Below are 13,667 nucleotides of genomic sequence, written 5' to 3' on the forward strand. Positions count from 1 at the left end.
TGCAGCAACGTACAGGTGAATCCCTTCCTACTGAGCATGTCCTAACTACCTGTCTCTCTCAGTGCTCTGCAGTCCATCTCCCAGACAGTCACTGCTCTGTATCCACACTGGGCCTCTCTACAAGTACTGGGTGAGACACGCACACACACACACGCGCGCACACACACACACACACGCGGTTTTCAAGTCTGTTTAGTTTGTGAATTACTGTCATATTGGAAACTATTAGCACAGTTTCACACCACATGATGTTTCCATCTGCAAATGCAGATTTGGCCTCTTTAGAAGGGCTGGGAGCTGAGCTGTCTAACATTTACTCAGCTTTTTTCTCTGATAACTTCAGATCCAGACGCCTGATGACTAAAATCCTTCATCTGGTTAAAATATATAGTTGAAAACCACCGAGGTGTAAAAAGTGTATGTGGCTTCAATTTTGAGCTTCTGGCAGGCAACCACATCACTGACAAATGAGGATATGATGTCATTGATAGGTGGCCGATGACACATACTGTTACCATGATTAAAATCACAGATTTCGCTGGTTTGAGAATTGATGGAAACATTTGGTATAATGTAAGAACACAACTCAACAACATACAGAACATAGGTCAAGTTGTTTTTAGACATTTTAATGTGGAAATTTACACATTATAACTTTAAATACCTTATTTATTTTAGGAATTTATGGAACTTATCCATAAATGTAAATGTATTAAGACAACCTTTATTGGTAGTTTTTATGAAAGAATGAGCTCTATTCTGCAAATCACTGAATTATGTGGAACAGAAAACAGCAAAGCAGCAAAAACTACTGAACATAGTGGATATCTTTCAATTATTAGAAGAATCACCTTAAATATGTTATTTATTTTCTGTTTCACTTTACATGGGGCTCTGTTTTCTGAAGCGCTTGCCACTTATATATCACTTGCCATATATTGTTGTACATTTTCTACTTCAATTAAAAAAAAAAAAAAAGAATTTCTCTCTTCCTGTTTCTTGTGCAGAAGGCAGCTCATTGGCTGAAGGCAGAGTCATCAGAGCAACAACCAATGAGGAGAGCACAAAGCAGAACAGCCCTGCCCCCTCTGTTGCCACAACAACAGGTCTGGTTTATGATGAGAGGATGATGGAGCACCTGAACATGTGGGACAGGTGAGTCATCTGCTGCTGTGATGTCATGGAGGAAGTGATGATGTCATTAACATTAATGATATCAAACAGGCATCATCCTGAACAGCCACAGAGGATCTCCAAGATCTTCTCCAGACATCAGCAGCTGGGATTGGTCGATCGTTGCCAACGGATACCAGCTCGCTTAGCAACAGAGGAGGAGCTGACCATGTGTCACAGGTACATTCACTTTAACACACTGATCCACTGTCAGTTTACCTGTTCCTGATCCACAGTCAGTTTACCTGTGTGTGTGTGTGTGTGTGTGTGTGTGTGTGTGTGTGTGTGTGTGTGTGTGTGTGTGTGTGTGTGTGTGTGTGTGTGTGTGTGTGTGTGTGTTCAGTGTGCAGCACATTGAGCAGATGAGAGCCACAGCAGTGATGAAGCCCAGAGATCTGCACAAACTAAGCGAAGAGTTCAACTCAATCTACATCAACAACCAGAGCTTCAAGTCTGCTCAGCTGTCTGCTGGGAGCTGCTTCAGTGCTGTGGAGAGGATCCTGAGAGGACAGGTAAACTAGACCCTGATGGTCTAAACAGCTGTAAACCAGTCCCTGATATCCTGAGTTTAGTGTTCAGGTGACCTGACAGTTGTCTTCTCTATAGGTGAGTAATGGCGTGGCCATCGTCCGGCCTCCTGGTCATCATGCAGAGAGAGACTCTCCTTGTGGTTTCTGCTTCTTCAACACCGCTGCACTCGCCGCTCGCCATGCCCAGAAAATCTCCCATCATGCACCGTTGAGAGTCCTCATCCTAGACTGGGATGTTCACCATGGCAACGGGACACAGCACATGTTCGAGGATGACGACAGGTGAGGAGGAGGAGAAGGAAGAGTATGTGATGTGAAGTGAATTCATTTACACTGATGTGAAGTGGTGATGGACTCTCTTGCTGTCTCCAGCGTTCTGTACATCTCCCTCCATCGCTATGACAATGGGACATTCTTCCCGTCTTCAGAGGATGCTGCCCCCGACCGGGTGGGCGTGGCCAGAGGGGCGGGGTTTAACGTCAATGTGGCATGGAGTGGAGGAAGAATGGGTGACTCTGACTACCTTGCTGCTTTTCACCACGTTGTCATGCCAATTGCTACTGAGGTAACAACACACACACACACACACACACACACACACACACACACACACACACACACACAGACAGTGATTAGAAGTGACATGTCCTGTGATTGGTCTGGCCTCTCTCTGCAGTTTAACCCTGGTCTGGTTCTGGTGTCGGCTGGGTTCGATGCAGCTCGGGGGGATCCGCTGGGTGGATATAATGTGACCCCGGAGGGATATGCCCACCTTACACACCTGCTGATGTCACTGGCTGGGGGGAGGGTCCTACTCATCCTGGAGGTGAGTTGTGATGTTCTGTGATTTTACAAAGTGAAGAGAATTCATGTAAAACAAACTGTGGTGTAGTGAAGTCAACAGCTGTTTAAAAAGAGCTAGTTTAAAGTTCGGTTCATAACGATGAAAATGAACTAGTTCACGTTCATTTGTTCCATTTTTTTTAAATAAATAGGCCGCTATTCTCTTTCAATAGAACCTCCTTCTACCCATCCATCACAAGCCCCAAATCATTGCAACTCCCAAACTAAATGAATTATTGTATACACTGAAAAATCACAGACATGAGTTACATTTAAAATCCGTATATAAATATAATCCCTCTGAGTCTTCACTTGTCTGTTCATAAAACTTCTTCAAATGCTCAAACAAACTGGCTTCAGCAGTAGAAGATGCGTCTGTACTGTACCGTCTATGCCGCTAGCACTAGCCATGCTTGGCCGTGTCTATGGAGGCGTCATGCGGCGTGCCGTAAAACGTGAGCTGCCGTTCACGTTCATCATTTGTAAACTGATTCGTTCAGTTCGGTGTTCACAAAAAATATGAACGTGTTCAATGAACTCCGCTCATGGACAACACTAACATTGACAGTTGTCTGAGTATCATGAGCTGATCACAGCTCCTGTTTAGGAGACAGTTTGACGACGTGCAAACAGATATAAGTTAAAAATACACAGGACTCTAACTCACTGAGTCTGCAACGTTATATTTCCTGTTTACATCCCTCAAAGCACAAGGGGCACCATAGTTTTCAAAACTAAGACAAAGAGCAATAAAAGGTGAACAACATCTGTTGATATAAACTCTTTGTTGCTGTAAAAGAGATGACTGACACTGACTCTCTCTTATGAGTCACACACACAGATTTGACCTGTGTTCAAACCTGTGGACATAAAAACTGAACTACATTCAACTGTGCTGTAGAACTGTCTTTGACATGCAGAGCACCACTCACATGTAAGCCGGTGAGGTTAGTGAGACCCTGCCTCCTTGTGGGCTGACCTGTCTGTCTCTCTTCAGGGAGGCTACAACTTGTCATCCATCTCTGACTCCATGGCAATGTGCACCAGCGTGTTGCTAGGAGACCCTCCTCCATCCCTGGTGACGCCCTTCCCCCCTCCCCATCACAGTGCTGTGGCGTCGATCAATGAGGTTATCCGACACCACGCCCCCTACTGGAGGTCCCTGAGGATACACAGTAAGGACAGGATTTCTTTTTTTTTTAATCTTATTCTATTTTTAATTTCTATTTTAATTTTTTTATTTTAATGTAGTTTGTTTGTTTTTTTAATGTGTTTTATTTAATTATATAGTACTCCATTGGCTCCTATTTTTATTTTATTAAAAACTTAACTCGTCTTTTAGTCACAGAGTCTGTTCGGGCTTCCTTGCCATCCCCGAAGCATCGTGGGAAACGTAGTTCTAAAGGAAAAGGCAGGAAGTCAGAGCAGAGAACCTCAGACAAACCTCCACTGCCCCCCACAGGACCAGGCGACACCACGGTAATACTCCATGAAAGGTCAGATGTCAGAGAATAAAGTCAACATGATGAAATCAGATCATATGACTGTGTGTCTATCTGATGTTTTCGTCCAATCAGATAGAGCGCAATCTTGACCAACTCGCTGAGGGACTGGCCAGTTTGGACATCAGTCAGACCTCAGCCAATCACACTCCTGCTACATCCACTCCAGTGGGCGGGGCCAGGCCGAAGGTACGCCTGAGCCCAGAGAAGGTTACCTGTGAAGGTGAAGTGAAGGCGGAGTCTAATGCAGCCACACCTGAGAAGAGCCAATCAGCAGACAGCACACCATCTCAGACTCAGGTGAGTTAATTCCCATTTTCATTCTGGTGTTTTATTTATCTTCTTATCACAGCTGTCACCACCTTAGTTTCCATGGTTACAGGTGTTTTCTGAACCTAGGGGTACAGGTACCCCTAGGTTACTGTAACTGTTTTATAAATTATCTGATGACTTATTGGTTTATCTCTGTTCGCAGACTGTTGCCATGGCAGCGTCAGAGTTGGCTGCTATTGGTGACGAGGCTGCTGGTGGAGCGGGGATGGAGGGTGAGGCAGAGGGAGCGTGTGGTTGGTCGAGGCCTGAGACGAATGTGGAGCTGCTGTGTGGAGGACAGACAGACGGAGTCAGGAAATACATCATATGATTGGTTCTTTGATTCTGAGCAGATGAGTCTGAATTTCTCACCTGTCTCTGTCTCACCTCTGTCTCTGTCTTCAGTCTACTCTGTATGTGGTCGACCCTCTGTCCTGGTGTCCTCACCTGGATGCCGTTAAGCCCCTCCCCCCCTCGAGTATAGACGTCCACCTGCCGTGTCAGGACTGTGGATCCGATGCTGAGAACTGGATCTGTCTCACTTGCTACCAGGTCACCTGACTTACCTGTTCATCACATACAGTTGTAATTAATCAAATTAAACACCACTCTGGACTCTTTCAGCCTCTGTAGGTCCGAGGCTCCTGTGCCAGTTTCCCACTGTGATCCAGTATCAGGTCATTTTTCACTGCTACAGCTGATTTTCTCACTCTTTCTTTGTGTGTGTGTGTGTGTGTGTGTGCGTGTGCGTGTGTGCGTGTTTGTGCGTGTGCGCGTGCAGGTGTTCTGTGGTCGTTATGTTAATGAACACATGGTGACTCACGGTGCTGTGTCTGAACACCCGATGGTTCTGAGCTTCTCTGATCTCTCTGTGTGGTGTTACCTGTGTGAGGCCTACGTACACAACCAGGTAAGAGCCACTCTGTGCATGTTGTGTGAGAGACGCAGTGAGTTCCCATTGACACTTCAAGCGTCTGGTATCAGATCAGATCAGATCCGGCCTCAGTCACATCTCTGTGTCTCTGTTGGTCAGATCATGAATCTTGTTTTCGGTCTACATGTGGATCAGGGTCAGTCCTCCTACAGTCCAGGAGGAGCTAGTGATGCACCTGAAGCTCTGTTCTGACCTACATCAGTTTAGTTAGCACAGTGACAGAGTAGCAGCGAGCTAACAACTACGCTCCACAAAAATGGAGGCTCTGACTCTCACTGATCATTCAGATGAACTGATCAGGGATCAGATCAACTGATTCTTTAATGAGACAAGGTTTGTGTGATGACGAAGACAGAGGACACAGACCAGAACCAGAACCAGACAGTTTACTGACACAGACTGTGTGAGGAGGAGGAGGGAGGACAGATGTTTGATCCATTAACACATGGAGAGACTGAAGGTCTGAGAGTCAGTGAATACACAGCTTCACCTTCACCTGCTGTGACATTGAAGTGACGGAGGCATCAGTCAATATGAAGCTGCTCTACCCTCCTGTGTTTGACTGATGACGTCACTACAGACAAGCGGCTGATGGCCCCTGAGACTAAACATGTGATTTCATCTTTTCTCTGTTCAGATTCTGTTTGAGGCTAAAAACGCTGCTCACTGTGCCAAGTTCGGAGAGGAGATCCCTCCATGGAGCTAAAGAGGAGGATGAGACAGATGCCGGTATTTGTTTTTCTCTCTTTTTCAATCTCTCTTCCTTCAGCAGCATGTGATTGGACAGTCGCCATGGAAACCAGCAGAAGTGGTGCTTTGTGGAAAACGTAGTTGAATCTCTCTACGGTGTCTCACAACTGCCAAAAAACAAACTCATGCAAAAGCAGAAGATGTTTTTATATTTTTAACTGCAGATCGGTGTTGGTCTTAATCATCTTCGTTGTCGTCATCGTCATCATCAGCGGCAGGTTGTTGGTTCAATTCCCTGAAAATGTGACCAAGCACCAGCAGACTCCGGACGTTTTATGTTGAAAATTTATTGGACATCAGCGACACGTTGAATATTGAGTTTTTCTCGGGAGGACATCAGTTTAAGGTCAGACTGGTGATGATGTGACCGAGGCCACGCCCAACAAGCAGCGGCACATTAAGAGAAACAAAACAAAAGAACAGAAATCTGTTTTCATCTCTTTTGATCATTTATTTCTGTCTGTTGTAAATATTTGTAATGTACCTTTAACTGATCACAACATTAAAAAAATTAATCACATCAAAGTCTAAATAAATAAATAATAAATAAGATAAGATGACTGAGGCCTGAAAACATATGCACCTCCATTACAACAACAGTCAACACAGAGGAAACAAGTCTCCACACACACACACACACACACACACACACACACACACATACACACAGACAGGTTATCTCATAGTAACGTTCACATCACCTGCTCAATCGTCTTTGACTTTGAAAGTTGAATTCAGAAGCTTCTGATTGGTTCAGATATTTAGTCAAAACATCAGAGTTGATGCTGCAGGATGTTGATGTGATGATGTTCACATATTAACAATCTGTTTTAATTCAGATGTTTTTAACAAAAGCAGATTTAAAATGTTTCCTCAATTAAGGTTTATTTGATTTCTCCACATGAGTCTGAAGATTTCTGCAGTGAATCAGGATAAAAGCAGTTTCTGTGTTTGAGGTGCATTTGATTTGACTGTGTCAGACAGTGTTGGTGATTAGATGTTGTCTGTGCTGTGCAATACTCTGTTCTTTTTTCTGTTTTATTATGATTAAACCTGTTTGTACGGACTGTTGTTTCCTGCCTTGTGTTCTTCCGGTCCTTGATGTTCAATCTCAGCAGCAGCTAATGAATCTTAAATTCATCTCCCTGTTTTATCAGGAAAACAACTTTATCGATTACGAAACCTCAATATTCAAACACCACAGTTCTCTCATAGATGATTATTAAAAACATCTATAAATGTTTGTTACTGATGTCCATGGAAACTTAAGTGTCTGTGGCTAGAACTGCAACAGATTTAGAGATTGTTGAAACCAGATCTTCATCATCTGTTGATGAAGACAAATAGACGTGGGTGAAAGCAAGAGTTGTACTCATATATTTAATAATTGAGTCACTGATGATTTAATGTGTAATTAGCGTTTTACTGCTGTAATTTAAACTGATGATTTATATTTAAATGTCTGCTCTGTTAAATGTTAACTATTATATTATTGTTTTAAAGTTTATTATATCAGGACAATGGAATTTCAGAGGAAACCAGTAACTGGAGCTCAGATTAATCTGCGGTAAAAAGTACAAGATGTAGGTAAGTGATGTCAGCAGGCAATGTGGTACTTCAGTATTTGAGTAAATATCCAGAGCTTCAAAACAAAGTTGCAAAGAGCTTCACAATAAAATTTGATCATTCAAGTCAAAATATCTAAAATATAAAAAGCCAAAATAATCCTGTGAAGGTTTCAGATGTGGCTTTGACATCAGAGTCCTTTGACAGTCTGAGCAGCAGAGAAGGAAAAATCTGCCCGGATCCTACATTTCCAATGATGAACAGTCGTCTTTAAACGCCACACCTGCAGATCGTAGCACAGTCCGGATGGTATGAAATCACTGTGACGTCACCAGACCTCAGAATAAGGAAAATCAGCGGAGTGGCCCTTTAACAACTAGACTCTACTGTAGTTCCCGGCTCCGTCTGCAGGTGGCACAGTGACGGAGCTGCGTCATCTGAAACGTCACAACATATTTTATTGGAAATGAAACGGAGCTGATGAAGCGCGCGAGTCAGAGCTGAATGTTTGTCCTCTAAACGCCCGCGAGGAAATTCGAGGCGGTTTTAGTATCCACATCCGGGGCTGCAGACCTTCCCTCCTCCTCCTCCTCTCCATCCTCTCCTCCGCCTGCATCCTCCCATCCTGCAGACCGACAGACAGGAGGACCTCCTCCAGCTTCAGGTTTGTCTCTTCTTCTCTCTTATCACAGATGATGTTTTTTTTTTACCGGATACAGCGGGCGCGTCCTGATAGATAGTGTTTATCTAACTGTGTGTGTGTGTGTGTGTGTGTGTGTGTGTGTGTGTGTGTGTGTGTGTGTGTGTGTGTGTGTGGTGTGTGTGTGTGTGTGTGTGTGTATGTGTGTGATGACGTAACCGTCGGTACCGTGTTTATGTTTTGATTTCTGTTTGTTATCGGACGCTGATTGGCTGCCACGCGCTCACTGCAGCTCATCCGGACGCTTCACTTCAGAGAGGGAGAGACACTTTTTTTTTCTTTTTTCAACTCTTTTCATGTTAAGGTCAATTTTGAACTTACAATGTGTGAAAAAAGAAAATTTTACACTCAACTAATTAATAAAAACACCAACAACCCCCCCCCCATAATGATTAATATTACATAGATATGTACACAAATGTATACATATATGCAAATATCTAACCTATTTTAACATAAATATGAACACTGAAGACATCCCAGTTGAGATGTTTCCTACTGGTTTTCCATCGTACTGGTCTGGTGTGAGTAAACCTGCAGAAACCCTGTGTATACTCATCATAGAGCAGATGTATTAAAATAGTCCAATAATGTCTGTAATCCTCTCTCTCTCTTTTTCTCTCTCTCAGTCATGTCGGTGTCGCCCGCCCTCACCGACCTCTCTCGTCTCTATCAGACGGAGTTTGTTCGCAGCGCCCGGGCGGTCGGCGTCCTCTGGGCCATCTGTACGCTCTGTTTCGCCATCATCCAGGTGGTCGTCCTGGTGCAGCCGTCCTGGATTGGCACCACAGACACCCGGCACCCGGGGGCGCCCAGTGGCACCCTGGGACTTTTTGAGGTGAGAGCATACACACGGAGAGACAAACTGTTTCCTCTGGACCTTCTCATGGTCTCAGGAAAATTAAAATATTCTCTGTGGTCACATTTTATCACCTGTAACCTTAACCTGTCTGTCTGTATGTCAGGTGTGTGTGGAGTCAGACTGGCCTGTCCCGGACTGTCGTGGTGGTCTGTCCAGTCTGTCTCCTCTTCCGTCCTTCCAGTCCGTGGCGGTGTTGGTGGGCGTGTCCCTGTGGGCGGTGTGGACCAGCGTCCTCTGTCTCTGCCTCTTCCGGTTCTGCAGCGCCGCAACTGTCTACAAGATCTGCGCCTGGCTGCAGCTCACTGCAGGTCAGAGATCCTAGTTGGTGGTTCGACTGGTACTGCTGGTACCTCTGGTGCTGTTGGTGCTGTGGGTTCTGTTGTACTGGACAGTAAAATGTGAATTTGTTGGCAAGAAGTTTTTGTGTGTCAGTGGCAAAGACTCATGGGAGCTGTAGTTAAATTTTAGCTAACATCATAATAATTATTCCTGGTTGAAAAGTCGAGGTGGTTCTGTTCAGTTTAATAGTAGAACCTTGTTTGTCTCAGTGTGGACAGAAAAGACAACGACTGATGGACACACAAAGGGGTGGAGCTTCAGTATTTAATACAGCAACTCTCTCTCTCTCTCTCTCTCTCTCTCTCTCTCCCCCAGGTTTCTGTATGGCGTTGGCCTGTCTTCTGTTTCCAGACTCGTGGGAGAGTCCAGAGATGAGAGCTCTGTGTGGCGACTCGGTGAGTCATGAACAGTCATGTCAAATACAAATTCAAGGAAGCTTTATTGACATGACCGTAGTCAGATACAGCATTGTCAAAGCAGACTGTTACAAGACTGCATCACAGTGAAAAAGTACAAACACATTGATACAACAGCATCAACAATACTCTGCAAAAGGGAGGAGGTCAAACACGTGTGTGTGTATATGTATGTGTTTGTGTGTGTGTGTGTGTGTGTGTGTGTGTGTGTGTGTGTGTAATATGGCAAGTAAAGACACACTCTGCTGCGAGGCTGCAGCTCTCTCTGTGCTCTCCAAGCAATATTGGCAGTTTGTAAATGTTGGTCATGTGGTCGATTTGAGGATGTTTTTGTTTGAATTTTGGGAAGTATTTTGTTCTGATTGGCTGGAATATGGTGTGTTTGGTTTGTTAGAAAGTGCAACTCTGTCGCCACTCTGTCTCCATGACACAGCTGGCAGCAGCGCTCCTCTTTGTCCTCCTCCATGACTTTTTGTATCGGCCTGTCTTTTTGGCCAGGCTGTGTCCATGTCCTCTGTAGTTCTGTATGTACAGGTATTGATGACTCTGATCCTGTTTTAATGGTGTTGGTCCAGTACTGATGACTCTGATCCTGTATTAAGGGTATTGGTCCAGTATTGCTGGCTCTGACCCTGTGTTTGTCACTAGGTGGGCAGCTTCTCTCCAGGTAACTGTTCGGTCCACTGGGCATACATCCTGGCCATCCTGGGTGTCCTGGACGCCGCTATCTTGGCCACGTTAGCATTCGTCCTCGCCAACAGGCAGGATGCTCTGCTGCCACCAGACACCAAGGACGGTAAGGGAGGGGAGGGGCATTAATGTGAACTACACTGACAGAGCTTTAACTACAGGTTAGTAATGATTCTGTGTTTGTTACAGTGACCACAGGTCTGTTGATGTCAGCGTGAGGTCACCAGGTGAGTCTCCTCTACTGTCTCTCTGTCTCTGTCACTCTTCACACATTTAACTCTCTTCTTCTTCTTTAGAGCTGTTTGGTCTTCACTTCTCCTCTTCATCCGTCATCATCATCACCAGAGGGGATACAGTCAATACCTAAATGAGTCAGAAGAAGAAGAATGCAACATTCCTCCTCCTCTCCTCATCCCCTGGTTACCTGGAGACCACATCCACCTTAAGGCGCGTTTCTACCAAAAAGTACCTGAAAATTTTAGAACTTTTAGTTCCAGGTACTTTTCTTCAGGAACTAAAAGGTTGCTGTGGCCCATTGTTGTCTGTGTTTCCACTGCGGCCTAAAGTCCTGGGAAGCACTTGACTTCATAGCACTTTGAGGACATAACATGAATGAAAATACAGGATAAATTCATCCCGTATATATTCAATACAGGACACAGCATTTTATTTTCAAATATGGGACAATCCCGTATTATACATGACGGGTGGCAACTCTAGCCACTCCGGTTGTTGTGGTCCTTTATTTTTTTGAAGTCCTTTTTCAGTTTTTTTTCCTTCTGCCGGACCTGTTTCGCGGTGTTGAAAATGTGTTCGCTCACTTGCTCACTGCGGGGCTTTTAAACATGGCGAGTGAATTAAAACGCAGTAAGTACTCGACCAGTCAGAAATGTTCAGCACTGCAGACCACAGCCACCAAAGTTCCTGAACCTTTGGGAAGTACTACCCCCCGACCAGGGACTTTTTTGGGGGTTGATCAATTACCCCAGAACTAAATTTAGACCCTGGTTCCTGCGGTTGAAACACGCATAGTTCCTCAAAGGTTCCTGGGGAAAGTTCCTGTGGTGGAAACGCGGCTTCAGTGTTGTCACAGTAAAGCGATGAACGTGAAGACCTGCAGACAGTAGGGGGTTCCTCCTAGGGGAGAGGGGAGAGAGAGAGGAGGTGGTGTGATGCAGAAAAGGAGGGATAAGAGGAGGTGGAGGTGGAGGAGCAGAGCTTCAACATGGTGGCTCTGTAGTGAAGCCACTTAAACAGAAGCACAACGTGTTTTATAAAATCATTATTATCGTTAACAGAGTTCATGGTGTCAAACAAAATGGAGGGACTGAGCTGCAGCAGCTCTTTATAAGCCAGATCCCCTGTCTCCCTCACTAATAATCTCACTAGTACTAATACTAACTAGTTTCAAACTAATGATTTCCTAAATGAAAACTAAACTTCAGTAAAGACTTGAATGATATGAGTCAGTTCAGGTGTTTTTCTTTCTGTCTGCAGACGTGGAGAAATCTGTGTTTCACAGTGACTATACACAGTTCATAATGTGAGGGAAAACCTGGCTAGACTAAGATAACATGTTATGTACTCAGTCAGATGTTACTGGTATGACATTTTACAATTTGACATGTGCTGTGCTATTTTGTGAAATGTAATTTAAGATCTTTAAGACTGACATAATCTTGACTTCATCAAGACTCAGGTTTGATCTTTCTCCATGTGAACGGGTCAGATATTAGCGAGCTAACGTTAGCTTTGGTTCAGTTAGCTACACGACAGTTAGCTGCTGTAAATATTTAGAAACTGATCTCTATGTAAGATCTAGTTTGTGTTGAAACTGTTCAAGTTTAGAAATAAAACTCCAGTTAGCAAACACTGACATTAGAACGAGGTTAAGTTTGGATTTATTAACAGCTGCTGCAGCTGACGCCTGAACCTTAAAAGAACAGATTCAATACATTCCTCTGATTCTTTTTTTTCACATGGATATTAGTTTGATCTCTGTTTAGCCTGGCTTAGCACAAAGACTTGAAGCAAGAAAAAATTTCAACCACCAGCGACATTAAAATGTTACAGCTAATGTTTCAAACAGTTAGCAGCATGTACGATTTACATGCTGTGTCGTGTTAGCTGTCAGTGACCTAGATTTATAGCTCAAACTTTACTGATTGGTATCTTTTGCTTTATCACCAGACGCGGATGCACTCCAGTTAGTTCGTATATAGCTTCAGATCCATTTAACTTCTGGGTCCTCCTAGCTTAGAATTAGTTTAAGATCCAGTTAGTGTCTGGGTCTAGTTTGCATCGCATTAACCTCTGAGTGCAGTTAGCATACCATTAGCTTCAGGTCTAGCTAGCTTCTTAGTGTTAACCTCTGGCTCCTGGCTAGCTGACTACACAATGAACTGCTGATGAACTGGATTGCTAACATGCTTCCAATCTTTGTGCTAAACTAAGCTAACAAGATGAGATTGACCTGAAACGTGACTCTGGAGTAGACAGAGTACGGGATAACTTATCTAAAATGTCAGCATGACTTTTGACCTTTAAGGCACATAAATTAAACATATTGTTCAGTTTTCCCTGCACTGACACTTCCAGGCTGAACATTTGTTTGTTGTTTATAGATAATGTTGCCTTGTTATTAGATTCAGTTGAACTGATTTTATTTTCATAGAGCATGTAGAACTGTATAGAACCACAGTTTATCAAAGCATTTTGAAATCTGGAGATCGACATGTTTTTGAATTTGTTTAATGTGATCATGTATCTGTGTTTTTCAAGTGTTTTTATGGCTACCTCTCTAGCTAAATAAACCATTAAGAATTTACATTTAGTCCCATTTTTTAACATTACTAATCAGTGTAAAGACATTTAATAAATGGTTTATAACAGACTGTAATGCAGCTATAAGCAAATGTAAAGAAATGTTTATGTGTGTAATTGTATATACCAGCAGTAGTAGGAGAGCAAGTGACTGCTTCTTCTGCTGCTACTGGTCTTCAGCGCTGTTGCCATAGAAACTGTTTGTTCGTGAGTATTTTTATTGATAC

General features: G+C 43.7%; 2 protein-coding genes across 3 annotated transcripts in view; both read left to right on the forward strand.

Annotated features, from left to right (window-relative positions):
- The window catches only part of hdac6 (histone deacetylase 6), a 14,281-nt gene extending 7,170 nt beyond the window's left edge, over nucleotides 1-7,111 (forward strand). The window contains exons 16-30 of one of the 2 annotated variants that reach the window (XM_056385997.1): nucleotides 63-130; nucleotides 1,008-1,155; nucleotides 1,225-1,353; nucleotides 1,517-1,685; nucleotides 1,780-1,985; nucleotides 2,076-2,268; nucleotides 2,380-2,529; nucleotides 3,544-3,721; nucleotides 3,889-4,025; nucleotides 4,124-4,348; nucleotides 4,524-4,670; nucleotides 4,766-4,912; nucleotides 5,142-5,270; nucleotides 5,932-6,023; nucleotides 6,209-7,111. In XM_056385997.1, the coding sequence (XP_056241972.1) occupies nucleotides 63-130; nucleotides 1,008-1,155; nucleotides 1,225-1,353; nucleotides 1,517-1,685; nucleotides 1,780-1,985; nucleotides 2,076-2,268; nucleotides 2,380-2,529; nucleotides 3,544-3,721; nucleotides 3,889-4,025; nucleotides 4,124-4,348; nucleotides 4,524-4,670; nucleotides 4,766-4,912; nucleotides 5,142-5,270; nucleotides 5,932-6,000 (2,095 nt within the window). In that variant the 3' untranslated portion in view covers nucleotides 6,001-6,023; nucleotides 6,209-7,111. Of the gene's footprint in view, nucleotides 1-62; nucleotides 131-1,007; nucleotides 1,156-1,224; nucleotides 1,354-1,516; nucleotides 1,686-1,779; nucleotides 1,986-2,075; nucleotides 2,269-2,379; nucleotides 2,530-3,543; nucleotides 3,722-3,888; nucleotides 4,026-4,123; nucleotides 4,349-4,523; nucleotides 4,671-4,765; nucleotides 4,913-5,141; nucleotides 5,271-5,931 lie in introns of both variants that reach the window. The other variant, XM_056385996.1, reaches the window with a different exon arrangement.
- A 126-nt stretch (nucleotides 7,112-7,237) lies between these two features.
- Nucleotides 7,238-13,444, forward strand: lhfpl4b (LHFPL tetraspan subfamily member 4b). The gene is made up of 7 exons (XM_056386000.1): nucleotides 7,238-8,274; nucleotides 8,940-9,148; nucleotides 9,276-9,480; nucleotides 9,827-9,906; nucleotides 10,576-10,723; nucleotides 10,807-10,844; nucleotides 10,914-13,444. The coding sequence occupies exons 2-6, from the start codon at nucleotides 8,942-8,944 to the stop codon at nucleotides 10,833-10,835; spliced, it is 669 nt and encodes a 222-aa protein (XP_056241975.1). The 5' UTR covers nucleotides 7,238-8,274; nucleotides 8,940-8,941; the 3' UTR covers nucleotides 10,836-10,844; nucleotides 10,914-13,444.
- Nucleotides 13,445-13,667: the final 223 nt, after the last annotated feature.

The sequence above is a fragment of the Seriola aureovittata genome, chromosome 9 (assembly GCF_021018895.1).
Source record: "Seriola aureovittata isolate HTS-2021-v1 ecotype China chromosome 9, ASM2101889v1, whole genome shotgun sequence".
NCBI classification, from domain to species: domain Eukaryota; kingdom Metazoa; phylum Chordata; class Actinopteri; order Carangiformes; family Carangidae; genus Seriola; species Seriola aureovittata.